At 41.3% G+C, this 13,855-nt stretch overlaps 1 protein-coding gene across 1 annotated transcript in view; it reads left to right on the forward strand.

Moving 5' to 3' along the window:
• The window catches only part of LOC112246296 (sodium- and chloride-dependent taurine transporter-like), a 31,533-nt gene extending 24,144 nt beyond the window's left edge, over window positions 1-7,389 (forward strand). Inside the window, exons 10-14 of the mRNA XM_042324858.1 lie at window positions 216-353; window positions 3,831-3,933; window positions 4,337-4,437; window positions 5,642-5,812; window positions 6,838-7,389. Coding sequence (XP_042180792.1) covers window positions 216-353; window positions 3,831-3,933; window positions 4,337-4,437; window positions 5,642-5,812; window positions 6,838-6,996 — 672 coding nt within the window. The 3' untranslated portion in view covers window positions 6,997-7,389. The remainder of the gene's footprint in view (window positions 1-215; window positions 354-3,830; window positions 3,934-4,336; window positions 4,438-5,641; window positions 5,813-6,837) is intronic.
• The last annotated feature ends 6,466 nt before the right edge of the window (window positions 7,390-13,855 follow it).

Below are 13,855 nucleotides of genomic sequence, written 5' to 3' on the forward strand. Positions count from 1 at the left end.
AGACGCTTTTATCCCAAGTGACATAGTCACGTGTGCATCCATTTTACATATGCGTTACCCCGGCGGGAATCAAACCCACGACCCTTGTCGTTGCAAGAGACATGTTTTACGGACTGAGCCACACAGGACTACGTCTGTACAACAATGTTAGCCTATCTGGCCTACTGTATGTACCACTACTCCCATCTCTTGTCTCTGTGTTTTTCTGTCCCCAGTTTGTGGAAGTGGAAGGACAGATCACCTCCTTGGTGGATCTGTATCCCTCCTTCCTAAGGAAGGGTTACCGTCGGGAACTTTTTATAGCAACAGTGTGCTCCATAAGCTATCTTCTGGGACTTACCATGGTTACTAGGGTAAGTACTATCTTCTGGGACTTACCATGGTTACTAGGGTAAGTACTATCTTCTGGGACTTACCATGGTTACTAGGGTAAGTACTATCTTCTGGGTCTTACCATAGTACTTACCCTAGTAACCATATTCTGGGACTTACCATGGTTACTAGGTTAAGTACTATCTTCTGGGACTTACCATGGTTACTAGGTTAAGTACTATCTTCTGGGAGTAAACTTGAACTTTTTACACTGATATCATATGGCCGTAATGTTACTTAAATAAGTTCTAGTTGATGTACTTTCCTATGTAAGATACAGTATCACAAGTGTCCAGCCCAGTCCCGAACCTTACCGACATCCTAATGAATATAACATTATCTTACTAAAACTAATCGACATCCTAATGAATATAACATTATCTTACTAAAACTAATCGACATCCTAATGAATATAACATTATCTTACTAAAACTAATCGACATCCTAATGAATATAACATTATCTTACTAAAACTAATCGACACCCTAATGAATATAACATTATCTTACTAAAACTAATCGACACCCTAATGAATATAACATTATCTTACTAAAATTAAGCGGCACCCTAATGAATATGATGCACAGTGCATTCGGAAAGTACTCAGACCCCTTGACTTTTCCCACATTTTGTTACGTTACAGCCTTATTCTAAAATTGATTAAATAACAAAAATCCTCAGCAATCTACACACAATATCCGCATAATAACAAAGTGACAAATGCTTTTTCACATTTTTACAAATGTCTAAAAAATTAAAAACAGAAATATCTTATTTACATAAGTATTCAGACCCTTTGCTATGAGACTTTAAATTGAGCTCAGGTGCATCCTGTTTCCAGTGATCATCCTTGAGATGTCTCTACAACTTGTTTGGAGTCTACTTGTAGTAAATTCAATTGATTGGACATGATTTGGAAAGGTACACACCTGTCTATATAAGGTCCCACAGTTGACAGTACAAAAACCAAGCCATGAGGTCGAAGGAGTTATCCGTAGTGCTCCGAGACAGGATTGTGTCGAGGCACAGTTCTGGGGAATGGTACCAAAATATTTCTGCAGCATTGAAGGTCCCCAAGAACACAGTGGCCTCCATCATTCTTAAATGAAAGAAGTTTGGAACCACCAAGACTCTTCCTAGAGCTGGCCGCCCAGCCAAACTGAGCGATCGGGGGAGAAGGACCTTGGTCAGGGAGGTGACCAAGAACCTGATGGTTAGTCTGACAGAGCTCTAGAGTTTCTCTGTGGTGATGGGAGAACCTTCCAGAAGGACAAATATCTTTGCAGCACTCCACCAATCAGGCCTTTATAGTAGAGTGGCCAGACGGAAGTCATTCCTCAGTTTATTGGCACACGACAGCCTGCTTAGAGTTTGACAAAAGGCACCTAAAGACTCTCAGTCTGATGAAACCAAGATTGAACTCTTTGGCCTGAATGCCAAGCGTCACTTCTAGAGGAAACCTGGTACCATCCCTCCCCAGTCCTTAATGATTACAATCATACCCATAACATGATGCAGCCACTACTATGCTTGAAAATATGAAGAATGGTACTCAGTGATGTGTTGTGTTGGATTTACCCCAAATATAAAGTTAATTTCTTTGCCACATATTTTGCAGTATTACTTTAGTGCCTTATTGCAAACCAGATCAATTAGTTTAGTATTGTGGAGTAACTACAATGTTGTTGATCTATCCTCAGTTTTCTCATGTCACAGCCAATGAACTATAACTGTTTTAAAGTCACCATTGGCCTCATGGTGAAATCCCTGAGCGGTTTCCTTCCTCTCTGGCAACTAAGTTAGGAAGGACGCCTGTATCATTGCAGTGACTGGGTATATTGATACACCATCCAAAGTGTAATTAATAACTTCAACATGCTCAAAGGAATATTCAAAGTCTGCTTTTTTATTTTTTCCATTCTACCAACAGGTATCGTTCTTTGCGATGCGTTGGAAAACGTCCCTGGTCTTTGTGGTTGAATCTGTGTTTGAAATTCACTGCTCGACTGAGGGACCGTACAGATAATTATATGTGTTGGGTACAGACATGAGGTAGTCATTAAAAATCATGTTAAACACAATAATTTGCACACAGAGTGAGCCCATGTAACTTATTATGTGACTTGTTAAGCACATTTTTTACTCCTGAACTTCTTTAGGCTTGCTATAAGAAAGTGGTTGAATACTTATTGACTCAATACATTTAATTTGTTCATAATTAATGAATTAGTACATATTTTGAAGAACATAATTCCACTTTGACATTATGGGGTATTGTGTGTAGACCAGTGACAAAAAATATATAAATGTAATCCATTTTAAATACATGTTGTAATACAACAGAATGTGTAAAAACAGTCAAGGGGTGTGAATACTTTCTAAAGGCAATGTAGACAATGCAGCTTCACCTTATGGTTCCCACTGCCCTTGAATAGAAAATGGTCTTGTGAAGCTTTTAAACCTCAAATTCCCCCAGAAACAAGAGTCCCATACATACAGTTCCCCTTTCTATTTTCCTATCTTATCTCATGCCAGTACCTCACAATAGCACCACTTCAAATACTCTGGTGTGGCCTGAGCTTCCCAGTAGCCTACTGTATGGTCTATTTAGAGAAATATTTGGCTCACACATACACCTCGCTCTCTTTTATCTCCACTCTGAGAAACCCTACTGAACTGTCAGTCACTTTCTGGGAAGCTCATCTCAATCCAGGGCATCATGAGCTGTAAAAAGGTATTGCTAGCTAGCTATACTTGGAGATACTGTGCTGTGTCCCTGCCTCTCAGCCTCATAATATAGAAAGGAGCATGAGATGACCCTCAGAAAGACCAAACCCACCACAGTCCCTACTCCCTAATCCTACCCCACTAAGCCCCCTAGACAGCCAGGGAGTCAGGGACTTACTGCTTTATGTAATTCCGACCACAGTAGCCTGTTCTTTTTCCATGACATCACAATCTCATGTTGCCTCTCTGACTGAGTGCTCTGTTCAGAGTTGGAACTCGGGACGGCTCAAGGTTCCGTTGGGCTATTGTGTCGGAACATGCTGCATCACAAATGGTACCCTATTCCTTATTATGTAAAGTGCACTACTTTTGACCAGGGCTCATAGGGCTATGGTAAAAAGTACTGCACTATGTAGGGAACAGGGTGCTATTTGGGATGCAAATGGTTATTCTCCCACCACTATACTCTTAGAAAAATGAGGTGCTGTGTAGAAGCTAAAATGGTTCTTCAGCTGTCCACATAGGAGAAACCTTTCGAAGAACCTGTTTTGGTTCCAGCAAGAACCCTTTTTGTGTTCAACGTGGAACCCTTTACACAGAAGGGTTCTCCTATGGGGACAGCCGAAGAACCCTTTTGGAACTCTTTTTGTTGTTGTTGTAAATCTATGCATTAAATCCTACATTCACACATGAGCCAAGCACTAAATCCTGCCTGTTTCTCTCTCCCACAGGGTGGCATGTATGTATTTCAGCTCTTTGACTACTATGCAGCCAGCGGAGTGTGCCTTTTGTGGGTTGCATTCTTTGAATGTATTGCTGTAGCCTGGGTTTATGGTACGTCTGCTCTGGAACATAATGCTCTGTCTGTGTATGTCTGTGTAGGAGCTGTGGTCCTTAAATGTCCTCGGGCTCTGTCAGTGAAATACATTCACAACCACTCCAAGCTGTATAGAGATGTCACAGTTCTGTCTCAATTTATTGTTGCATTATATCACCGGACACCGTTAAAATGGCATCTAGACCTAGACAGGCTGTGTCCCAGTATAAAGAGGAACACGAGATAGAATACTGTCTCCATCCGAAATGGTACCCTATAGTTCCTATAGTGGATGTCTTTCTGACCACAGCCCTACTATAGGCCCTGGTCTAAAAGTAGTGCACTATAAAAGGAATATAGGGCCCCTATTTACATCAATCTGACAAAATGCTCTATTTTTTTTCTCTCTCCTCCTATCAGGCGTTGATAATTTCTATGATGCGATTGAAGACATGATTGGCTACAGACCAAATGCCTGGATGAAATGGAGCTGGTCTTTTATCACACCTCTTCTTTGTGTGGTGAGTCTTATGTTCATTCACATTGACTTTGTCTCAAATGGTACCCTTGCTATATTTGTATTCTATATAATGTAACCTACGGGCCCTAGTCAAGAAGTGCACTACATATGGAATAGGGTGCCATTTGGGATGCAAGCTCCTACAGAAAAGGTTAACCGGTGGTCCTACATCCCTGGAGGTTAAAGGTTAACCGTTGGCCCAGTGCTCCTGGAGGTTAAAGGTTAACCGTTGGCCCAGTGCTCCTGGAGGTTAAAGGTTAACCGTTGGCCCAGTGCTCCTGGAGGTTAAAGGTTAACCGTTGGCCCAGCGCTCCTGGAGGTTAAAGGGTAACCGTTGGCCCTGCCTCCCTGGTAGTTAAAGGGTAACCGTTGGCCCTGCCTCCCTGGTAGTTAAAGGGTAACCGTTGGCCCTGCCTCCCTGGTAGTTAAAGGTTAACCGTTGGCCCTGCCTCCCTGGTAGTTAAAGGGTAACCGTTGGCCCTCTGTCCATGGAGGTTAAAGGGTAACCGTTGGCCCTCTGTCCATGGGGGTTAAAGTGTAACCGTTGGCCCTCTGTCCATGGAGGTTAAAGGGTAACCGTTGGCCCGGAGTCCCATGCTGTGTGTGCTTGCTGGATTAAAACTGTTGAGGCATTTGGGAAATGTGGTGCTTGGCTCCGTCCGGAGGCTAATCCTGTTTAATCTCATTGAATCTCCTGTGTCTTAACAGCCAGGAAACATAGTGCTATTTGTTCTCTTGAGACGGACTAAGGAGAGATTAAGGAGAATTCAAGGAGAATGAAAGGGACTAAGGAGAATTTGAGGAGACTATGTGTTAGTGGATGTCAATTACTACCAGCTCTGATATTATTATAATTTTAGACGCCATAATTGTATATGGCTGTAACTTTATCAATTACGTCAATAATTGTTTTCATTTTAATTTGTTTTCCAAAATGCTCATGAAACAATAGGTGTTTGTCTGAATGAATTGAAAGACTCGGTTTGCATCATTTATTTTTATTTTTTCCAGCATCAAGTATTGTATTACTGAGAACAAGAAAGTTTTCAAGTAGATCCCTTGTTTTGAAACTGATAGTTAGCTAGTGCAAGCTGGCACTGCAAATGTACCAGAACGCCAAACCGTTTCCTCATTGTCAGACATTGGAGAATTTGAGTTAGCATTAATATATTTACCGTCAGTTGGTGTTTTCTCTCTGCCTCCAGGGTTGCTTTGTCTTCTCCTTGGTCAAATACAAACCTTTGACTTACAACAAGATCTACGAGTACCCCGACTGGTCCATCGGCGTGGGCTGGACTCTGGCCCTGGCTTCTATGATCTGTATTCCTATGGTGGTGGTCATCAAGATCATCCAGTCCGATGGACCACTCATAGAGGTTAGTACACAACTCCTATAACTCTAGCCCCCAGGCCCCTCGGTTCTAGCTCCTACCCCTAGGTTCTACAACCTAAGCCCTAGCCCCTACCCCTAGGTTCTAGACCCTACACCCTAAGCCCTAGCCCCTACCCTAGGTTCTAGACCCTACACTCTAAGCCCTAGCCCTTACCCCTAGGTTCTAGATCCTACACCCTAACCCCTACCCCTAGGTTCTAGACCCTACACCCTAAGCCCTAGTTCCTACCCCTAGGTTCTATACCCTACACCCTAAGCCCTAGCCCCTACCCCTAGGTTCTAGACCCTACACTCTAAGCCCTACCCCTAGGTTCTAGACCCTACACCCTAAGCCCTAGCTCCTACCCCTAGGTTCTATACCCTACACCCTAAGCCCTACCCCTACCCCTAGGTTCTAGACCCTACACCCTAAGCCCTAGCTCCTACCCCTAGGTTCTAGACCATACACCCTAAGCCCTAGCTCCTACCCCTAGGTTCTACAACCTAAGCCCTAGCCCCTACCCCTAGGTTCTAGACCCTACACCCTAAGCCCTAGCCCCTACCCTAGATTCTAGACCCTACACTCTAAGCCCTAGCCCTTACCCCTAGGTTCTAGACCCTACACCCTAACCCCTACTCCTAGGTTCTAGACCCTACACCCTAAGCCCTAGCTCCTACCCCTAGGTTCTATACCCTACACCCTAAGCCCTAGCCCCTACCCCTAGGTTCTAGACTCTACACCCTAAGCCCTAGCTCCTACCCCTAGGTTCTAGACCCTACACCCTAAGCCCTAGCTCCTACCCCTAGGTACTTCATGTAGTTCAGAAGCTTCATCTTGACCTCTTGACTGATATAGTGGACCTCCCAACAAAGTTGTGATTAAGCCAGTAGAAGTCGGTGAGTCTTGAGGTCATTTTTCAAGTTGATCCATCTGTAACAGGTACACTTGCTGTCATATAATCATACTTGTACAGTATATTGGTATTTAGTGGAGTTAAACAGAGCTCTCTTTTTGTTGTCTCCACCCAGAGGATCAAGGCTGTGGCAGCTCCGCTGGGAGGTGCTAGCTCCCGTCCAGTCGACCACCGTCCCAAGGGCATGTCCGCCGAGCTGGCCTACCCCCTGGACCCTAACGGGAACAACGGCCTGATCAAGCCCACCCACACTATTGTAGAAACTATGATGTGAGCGCTCTCTGTGAGAGGAACGAATTTTAAAAAAGAAAAAAAGAAAAAAAAAGAAATGACCCGCTTTCTATGTTATTATACTATATTATCACTAAACTAGTTATAGGACCAGGTTTACATTGCTATGTATCTGCACTAGGAGTCTTCTTTTTGTTTTTGTTTTCTACAGAGGAAGTTACATTATTTGGTTTCCTGTCTATGTTTTTAATATTTTTTTATTAAACTATTGTTATTAATATTACTGTTATTACGATTAATGTAGTTAGAAGGAAATGTAGATTTCCGTGCCACTTGGAGCAAGCAGAATCAGTACATGGTCCATTTTTACTTCTTCTTCTTTCCTGTAGAACTATAAGCGGTCGTCTCTATTTTAGGAATCTTTTTTTTTTTTTTTAAGAGAAGAAAATACATAATACGAAAAAGGGCCGTATAAAACCGTAAGAACTAAATGTGTGTCACGTTTTGAGCAGTAACATTTGACTATGTCATGTTTGTATCTAGATCAACCTAGCCCCTCTCTCTTCTCAGCTTAACTAATGTCTATAGTACGATAATATCGTGGAGGTGGTGCCCCCCTTGTATACAGTGAGATTAGTCGAGTGTTGTTTGTCGTCGATGTTTGTTGTAAAATTACAACTGAACCTGAACGTGCCTCCACTACTAGGCAGCGTTCATGGTCCAGAGCATCTCATCTACAGTTGCTAAAAAGTTAGGGTTTTAAAATCCTGCCCCGTTCTGCAATACTGGTTTTTGACACAACTATTTGCTAGAAGGTACTTGAGCACCTTGCAGCAATTGTTCTGTCTGTATAAATAACACTGCAGTACAACCTATCTTTTTTGTGCCGGCAACTGTACCTGGCTCTGACTTTGGAGGTACAAACCTGTCCTCCTTGTACAGTGTCTAGTGTACATACATACAGTCAGCCCAACTCCATTTTAAAGTAGACTATACTATGCTGGTGAAGGACACTACTGCTACATGCCATCCATCCCAGTGCATACAATAGCTACATCATACGTCTTTCAAGTCTGTGATTTCATTATTTGCACTAAGTAACGAAGTGAGTTTTTTTCCTTTATTCTTAGTGTTTTAGTCTGTTGTTGTATCGCTGGCTATAGATAGAGGACATGACATAGTGGCAAGTTAATAGCAAGCACAACATCACACTATATAATGCATATAGCATCTCTTGAGTCTGTCTCTCTAATGGATTGACAGGAGCCTAAAGGACCAATAACTTTATGCATTAATGTAAACTCCTCATACAGTAAATATTGATCATAAATCGCAAATATTGATTAAGGAACCATTCAAAATACAAGCAGACTGCCTCTCAATCACATCGATCAGATCTTTCTATTGAATTTCTGCAGGCTAGGTCAGTGTACATTCTGATGTAATGATAATACATATGGGTAATTGATTAATATACTAACTTATACTATCCAGCCTTTTCACACTCCCTATCTATCGGTCGTCATATCTTAAGTTTAGTTTTAAATATTATATTAGTACAGCTTTTCAAAGAGGCAGAAACAAATTCAAACAAAAGCCTGTTGGAATTTGAAGCATCTATGATTCACAATGCAAAGATATTCTTAGAATGGAATGTTGAAATGTGAAACCCCATGTAGTGGAACGGAAGCTTCGCTTAATTCTATTAATTCTATTCCATAAAAATTTGAAAAATCTTCTTTTTTTTCTGGGGGGGTATAAATTCAGAACGTTTAGTTTATTGTACTTTGATTGTTTTTCAATCACGTTTTTGCCTTTTTTGTATTCAAAATGTAAAATGACCACCCCATCTCCAGTTACTAATACTTCCTGAGGATGAATCGTCATTTAACAACTTACTGTTAATCAACAAAACTGCAATTTGTAATGTGCAATACTTCGTAGAAAGATACGTATTTTTTCCCTCTGTTTTTCAAATAGGTGGTACTTTTAACTTTGTAGAGAGAAATACAAAATTAAAAACTTGCTTAATCAATGCAAGAGACAAAATTCCGACAATTTCAGGGGCCAATGAAAACCTACCACAAAATCTCATGCCATAATATCAACAAAGAAACAACGTTCAATGCAGTAGTATCGCTTTCTGTCATAACACGCAGAATTTGATTCATCTTTATCAAAAATATGACACTTTTTAAAATATCTGGAGTTGCAATGAAAAGTTATCCTGCCATTTTATAATGACTATCTCAAATCTGATTTGGTAGTCAGAATTGGCCTGTGAGGTAGAGGTGACATTCTGAAATGATGCTGCCGCCAAACATAAGCCTGTCTATCTACCGTAGTGCTGTTTGTTTGTACAGAAGATGTATTATGTCGCACAGAAACGAACCGCTAGTTGTTAGCTAGCTAGATACCTGAAACAAACCGCTAGTTGTTAGCTAGCTAGGTACCTGTAAAAAAAAAAATGCTAGTAGTTAGCGAGCTAGGTACCTTACAGGTGTTGTATCAAAGAAGCTTACTGATAAACCAAATGAGAATACATTATTACAGTGAAGATATTGACACCCAGTCCCATCGCTGGAGATTGGAGAAGTCTCTGTTTCTGTCCTAAATGGCACCCTATTCCCTACATAGTGAACTAATTTTGCCATAGGTCTCTGGTCAAAAGTAGTGCACTATATAGGGAATAGGGTGCCATTTGGATCACATTCTCCATTTCCATTGAGATGAGCTGTCTATAATCAGACAGGCTACTGATCCCTACAGATAGAAAACATAATGTTAAAGTTATTTAACTCTCCTGCCTCATACATTACATGTCATTACATACCAGCCCATCCTTTGTAAGAATGTACAAGGGGAAATGTTTTTAATTCATGAAGAAGAAACATTTTTCAAATACAATTTGAAAGATTTTATTTTTTATTTCTATGGCGCTAAATAACCTGTAAAACAAAAATGTGTGTTTTAAAACAGGGTTTTACTGAGAAAAACATTAAACCTTTTTATTTCTTAATAAAAAAAAAAAACATTTTTGGAAAAAATCTTTTTGCTTTTCTCATGTGTAGTGTCCTTTAGTGAGTCTATAGGCCACAGAATAAAGCAGGGATCTTGCACTTTAGTCACTCGACATTCACCACCCCAATAATAATAATTGATTGGATTTACAGAGTGCTTTACAAAGTAAGGGGGAAGCTCACCTCATCCATCACCAATGTGTAGCCATGGCAGCCATTTTGAAAAATAAATCCCACCACACAACAGCTCTCATAGTGGAGAGGTGAGGAAGACCCATTGCTGGGAGTATGGACCCAGTGCTCCCTCCCAAACCCCCCTAAAGCAGCTACATCACAGGCTTATCCAGGGCAGTTTAGCCTCTTGTCCCCTATGACCCCACAACAATGTTGGTTCCAAGGCAGACTATTTAAATTCTGCACATAGGCTACTGTATGACTTAAGACATATAGTTAGTAGTACACATTCAGCATTGTGATGTAGTGTCACAAGAGGGTTGAGGCATATTTAAAAGGGCCTTTTGAATCAAGGTAAACCCCATTGAAATATACCTCTATCATCAAATTGACTGCAACCATGAAAATTAAGGATGCCTGCAGATTTGTTAGCTTTTAACGTTTAAAATTGACCTCTCCCACATTTTATATAAAGACACATACAATTTGGTAGGCCATAACTGTCATACTAGTGCAGAGGGTATGGTCAAATAGAAAAGGCAGAAGTGATTAGCTAGTTATTTTCCAACCATGAAACAAAATCATGGTTACAAACTAAATCTTAATTTGGATAAATGTTACATATTTGTTACACGATAGTGTATCTGCTGAAATACTAAATGTTATTTCAGACTGAGAAGATACAACCAAGAAAAAATACATCTTCCCATTACTTTAATGCCACCTTAGTCCATTATCATAATTCATAAACACATCAGGTATGCAAACCACAGGTATTGAACACTTAGAAAATAAAGATAAGCCTAATGCTTTGTATCTGTCTTGGAATAAGCATGGAGGCATCAGGGAGGCCTTGGAGAAAACCCATAGCCTGGTCTCAGATCATGTTTGTGCTGTTTTGTCAACCCCTATGGTTCCGACTCACCATTGGCGTTAACAAAAAACACAAACAGATCTGGGACCAGGCTAGAGGAACCATGCCTCAACAATCAGATTACAATACAGCAGCACCACGTCTTCTGCCTTTGATCCTGCCTATGCTGTGGTGGACATCCACTGGACTTGATGGTGGACAGCCAATGGACTTGATGGTGGACAGCCAACGGACTTGATGGGTTGACTATAGCTTCTAACATCTTCTCTCTCCCACGTACCTTATAAAGACCAAACTGATTTATGTGGAGATATATGCCATCTATTGTACTGCTGTTCTTCATACCATTGCTTTGTGCGGTTATTTACTGGTTTTTACATTTGTAGTGATGGAAAAAAAGCATATTTTTAGTAAGTGTCCTTTGCTTTGATTAGGTGACATTCGTAATTTGACAACTTTGTGAGGGGAAAATAAAAATATGTTTAAAAAAAATGTATTGTTAATCATTTATTTGATATATACTGTATATATAGTATTTTTTTTAAACAGAAATACCTTATTTACATAAGTATTCAGACCCTTTGCTATGAGACTTGAAATTGAGCTCAGGTTCACCCTGTTTCCATTGATCATCCTTGAGATGTTTCTACAACTTGATCGGAGTCCACCTGTGGTAAATTCTATTGATTGGACATGATTTGGAAAGCCACATACCTGTCTATATAAGGTCCCACAGTTGACAGTGCATGTCAGAGCAAAAACCAAGCCATGAGGTTGAAGGAGTTCTGTGGAGATGAGAGAACCTTCACAATGGACAACCATCTCTGCAGCACTTCACCAATCAGGCCTTTATGGTAGAGTGGCCAGACAGAGGCCCCTTTTCAGTAAAAGGCCCATTGCAGCCCACTTGGAGTTTGCCAAAAGAAACAAGAGACCAAAAGAAACTAGATTCTCGCGGGTTGGATGAAACTCTTTGGCCTGAATGCCAGGCATCATATCTGGAGGAAACCTGGCACCATCCGGTGAAGCATGGTGGTGGCAGCATCATGCTGTGAGGATGTTTTTCAGCGGCAGGGACTGGAAGACCAGTCAGGATCGAGGGAAAGATGAACGGAGAAAAGTACAGAGAGATCCTTTATGAAAACCTGTTCCAAAGCGCTCAGGACCTCTGGCGCTCAGGACCCCTCTGGGGCGAAGGTTCACCTTCCAACAGGACAACGACCCTAAGCACACAGCCAAGACATCGCAGCAGTGGCTTTGGGACAAGTCTCTGAATCTCCTTGAGTAGCCCAGACAGAGCCCTGACTTGAACCCGATCAAACATCTCTGGAGAGACCTGAAAATAGCTGTGCAGCAACGCTCCCCGTCCAACCTGACAGAACTTGAGAGGATCTGCAGAGAAGAATGGGAGAAACTCCCCAAATACAGGTGTGCCAAACTTGTAGCATCATACCAAAAAAGACTCAAGGCTGTAATCACTGCCAAAAGGTGCCTCAACACAGTACTGAGTAAAGGGTCTGAATACTTATGCAAATGTGATATTTCAGGTTTTATTTATTTATACATTTGTTTTTGCTTTGTCATTCATTATGGGGGTATTGTGATGTCATTATGGGGGTATTGTGATGTCATTATGGGGGTATTGTGTGTAGATTGATGAGGGGGAAAAAACTATCAATTTTAGAGTAAGGCTGTAATGTAACAAAACGTGGAAAAAGTCAAGTGACTTTCCAAATGCACTGTTTACGATTGGCTTGAATTCTGTTTCAGCTAATCAGCACCCAGGACCCAAACCTCCCAGTTTATAATAGTCATGTAAGAGAAGCCCGATGATCTTACACATTGATACAAATGTCTTAAATACACGGAGACAAAACACCATGAACGACCAGCTTTACTGGCACATAAAAACCCAGGTCTCAAACCACTCATATGAGATTCCATTAGTAGAGCTTTTTCTTTGTTAAGTGTGTTTAATACAGGTGACATTTCTGATGTGGGATGTGGATCGATGAACACTGTTTATTTTGGCTGCCAGTGGATATGTTATTGCAATAATAGCAATAATACTTTTAATTTGCACCTTTCCAGATACCCAAGGACACTTACACAGTAACACATAACGTGGTAAATATGAACATCAGAATACTAAACTGCGTTACAACAGAGGTGCATGGTTCCCATTTTGTTGTTGTTGCTAAATCAACAACGCATAGGAAACAAACAACAACGACAACTTCCAAGTATCCCCTGAGGTCCATTCCATCAGGCAACAGCCCCTGACACTCTATGTCACTACGTGTAGCTGTACAGTTGCTGTAGACAGAGGTTAGGGGCAGAGAGGCAGCAGTAGCTCAGTGAAAACAACAATATGGGCAGATGAAACCTCATGATAAAAGATGTCCCACACTTGTCTGGGCTCGTTTTCACAATGAGTCTCGGAGCAGGAGTGTTGATGTAGGACCAGGTCCCCTCTGTCCATAATCTTATTTATTATAACCTAGAATGTGAAACGGATCCTATATCAACACTCCTACTCTGTGAACACGGATCCCTGGCTGGTGAGATCTGTTGGCCCTGGGGAAGACAGTCCATCCTTAAAATAACTGCAAGTTATTTCTTTAAGTAAGGTTAAGTTAATACGTTTTCCATTCTGGGTCTGCCAGAATTCTCCAGATAATATCTTCTTGGAAAGATTTGGCATTTGTGATCTTGATACAACTCAGATGTTCTAACTTCCTCTCTCTTCCCCCCCCTCTCTCCCCCTCTCCCTCCCTCTCTCTCTCTCTCTCGCTCTCTCTCTCTCTCGTGTGCTCTTTCTCTCCCCCTCTCCC

The sequence above is a fragment of the Oncorhynchus tshawytscha genome, linkage group LG07, assembly GCF_018296145.1.
Source record: "Oncorhynchus tshawytscha isolate Ot180627B linkage group LG07, Otsh_v2.0, whole genome shotgun sequence".
Classification (NCBI taxonomy): Eukaryota; Metazoa; Chordata; class Actinopteri; order Salmoniformes; family Salmonidae; genus Oncorhynchus; species Oncorhynchus tshawytscha.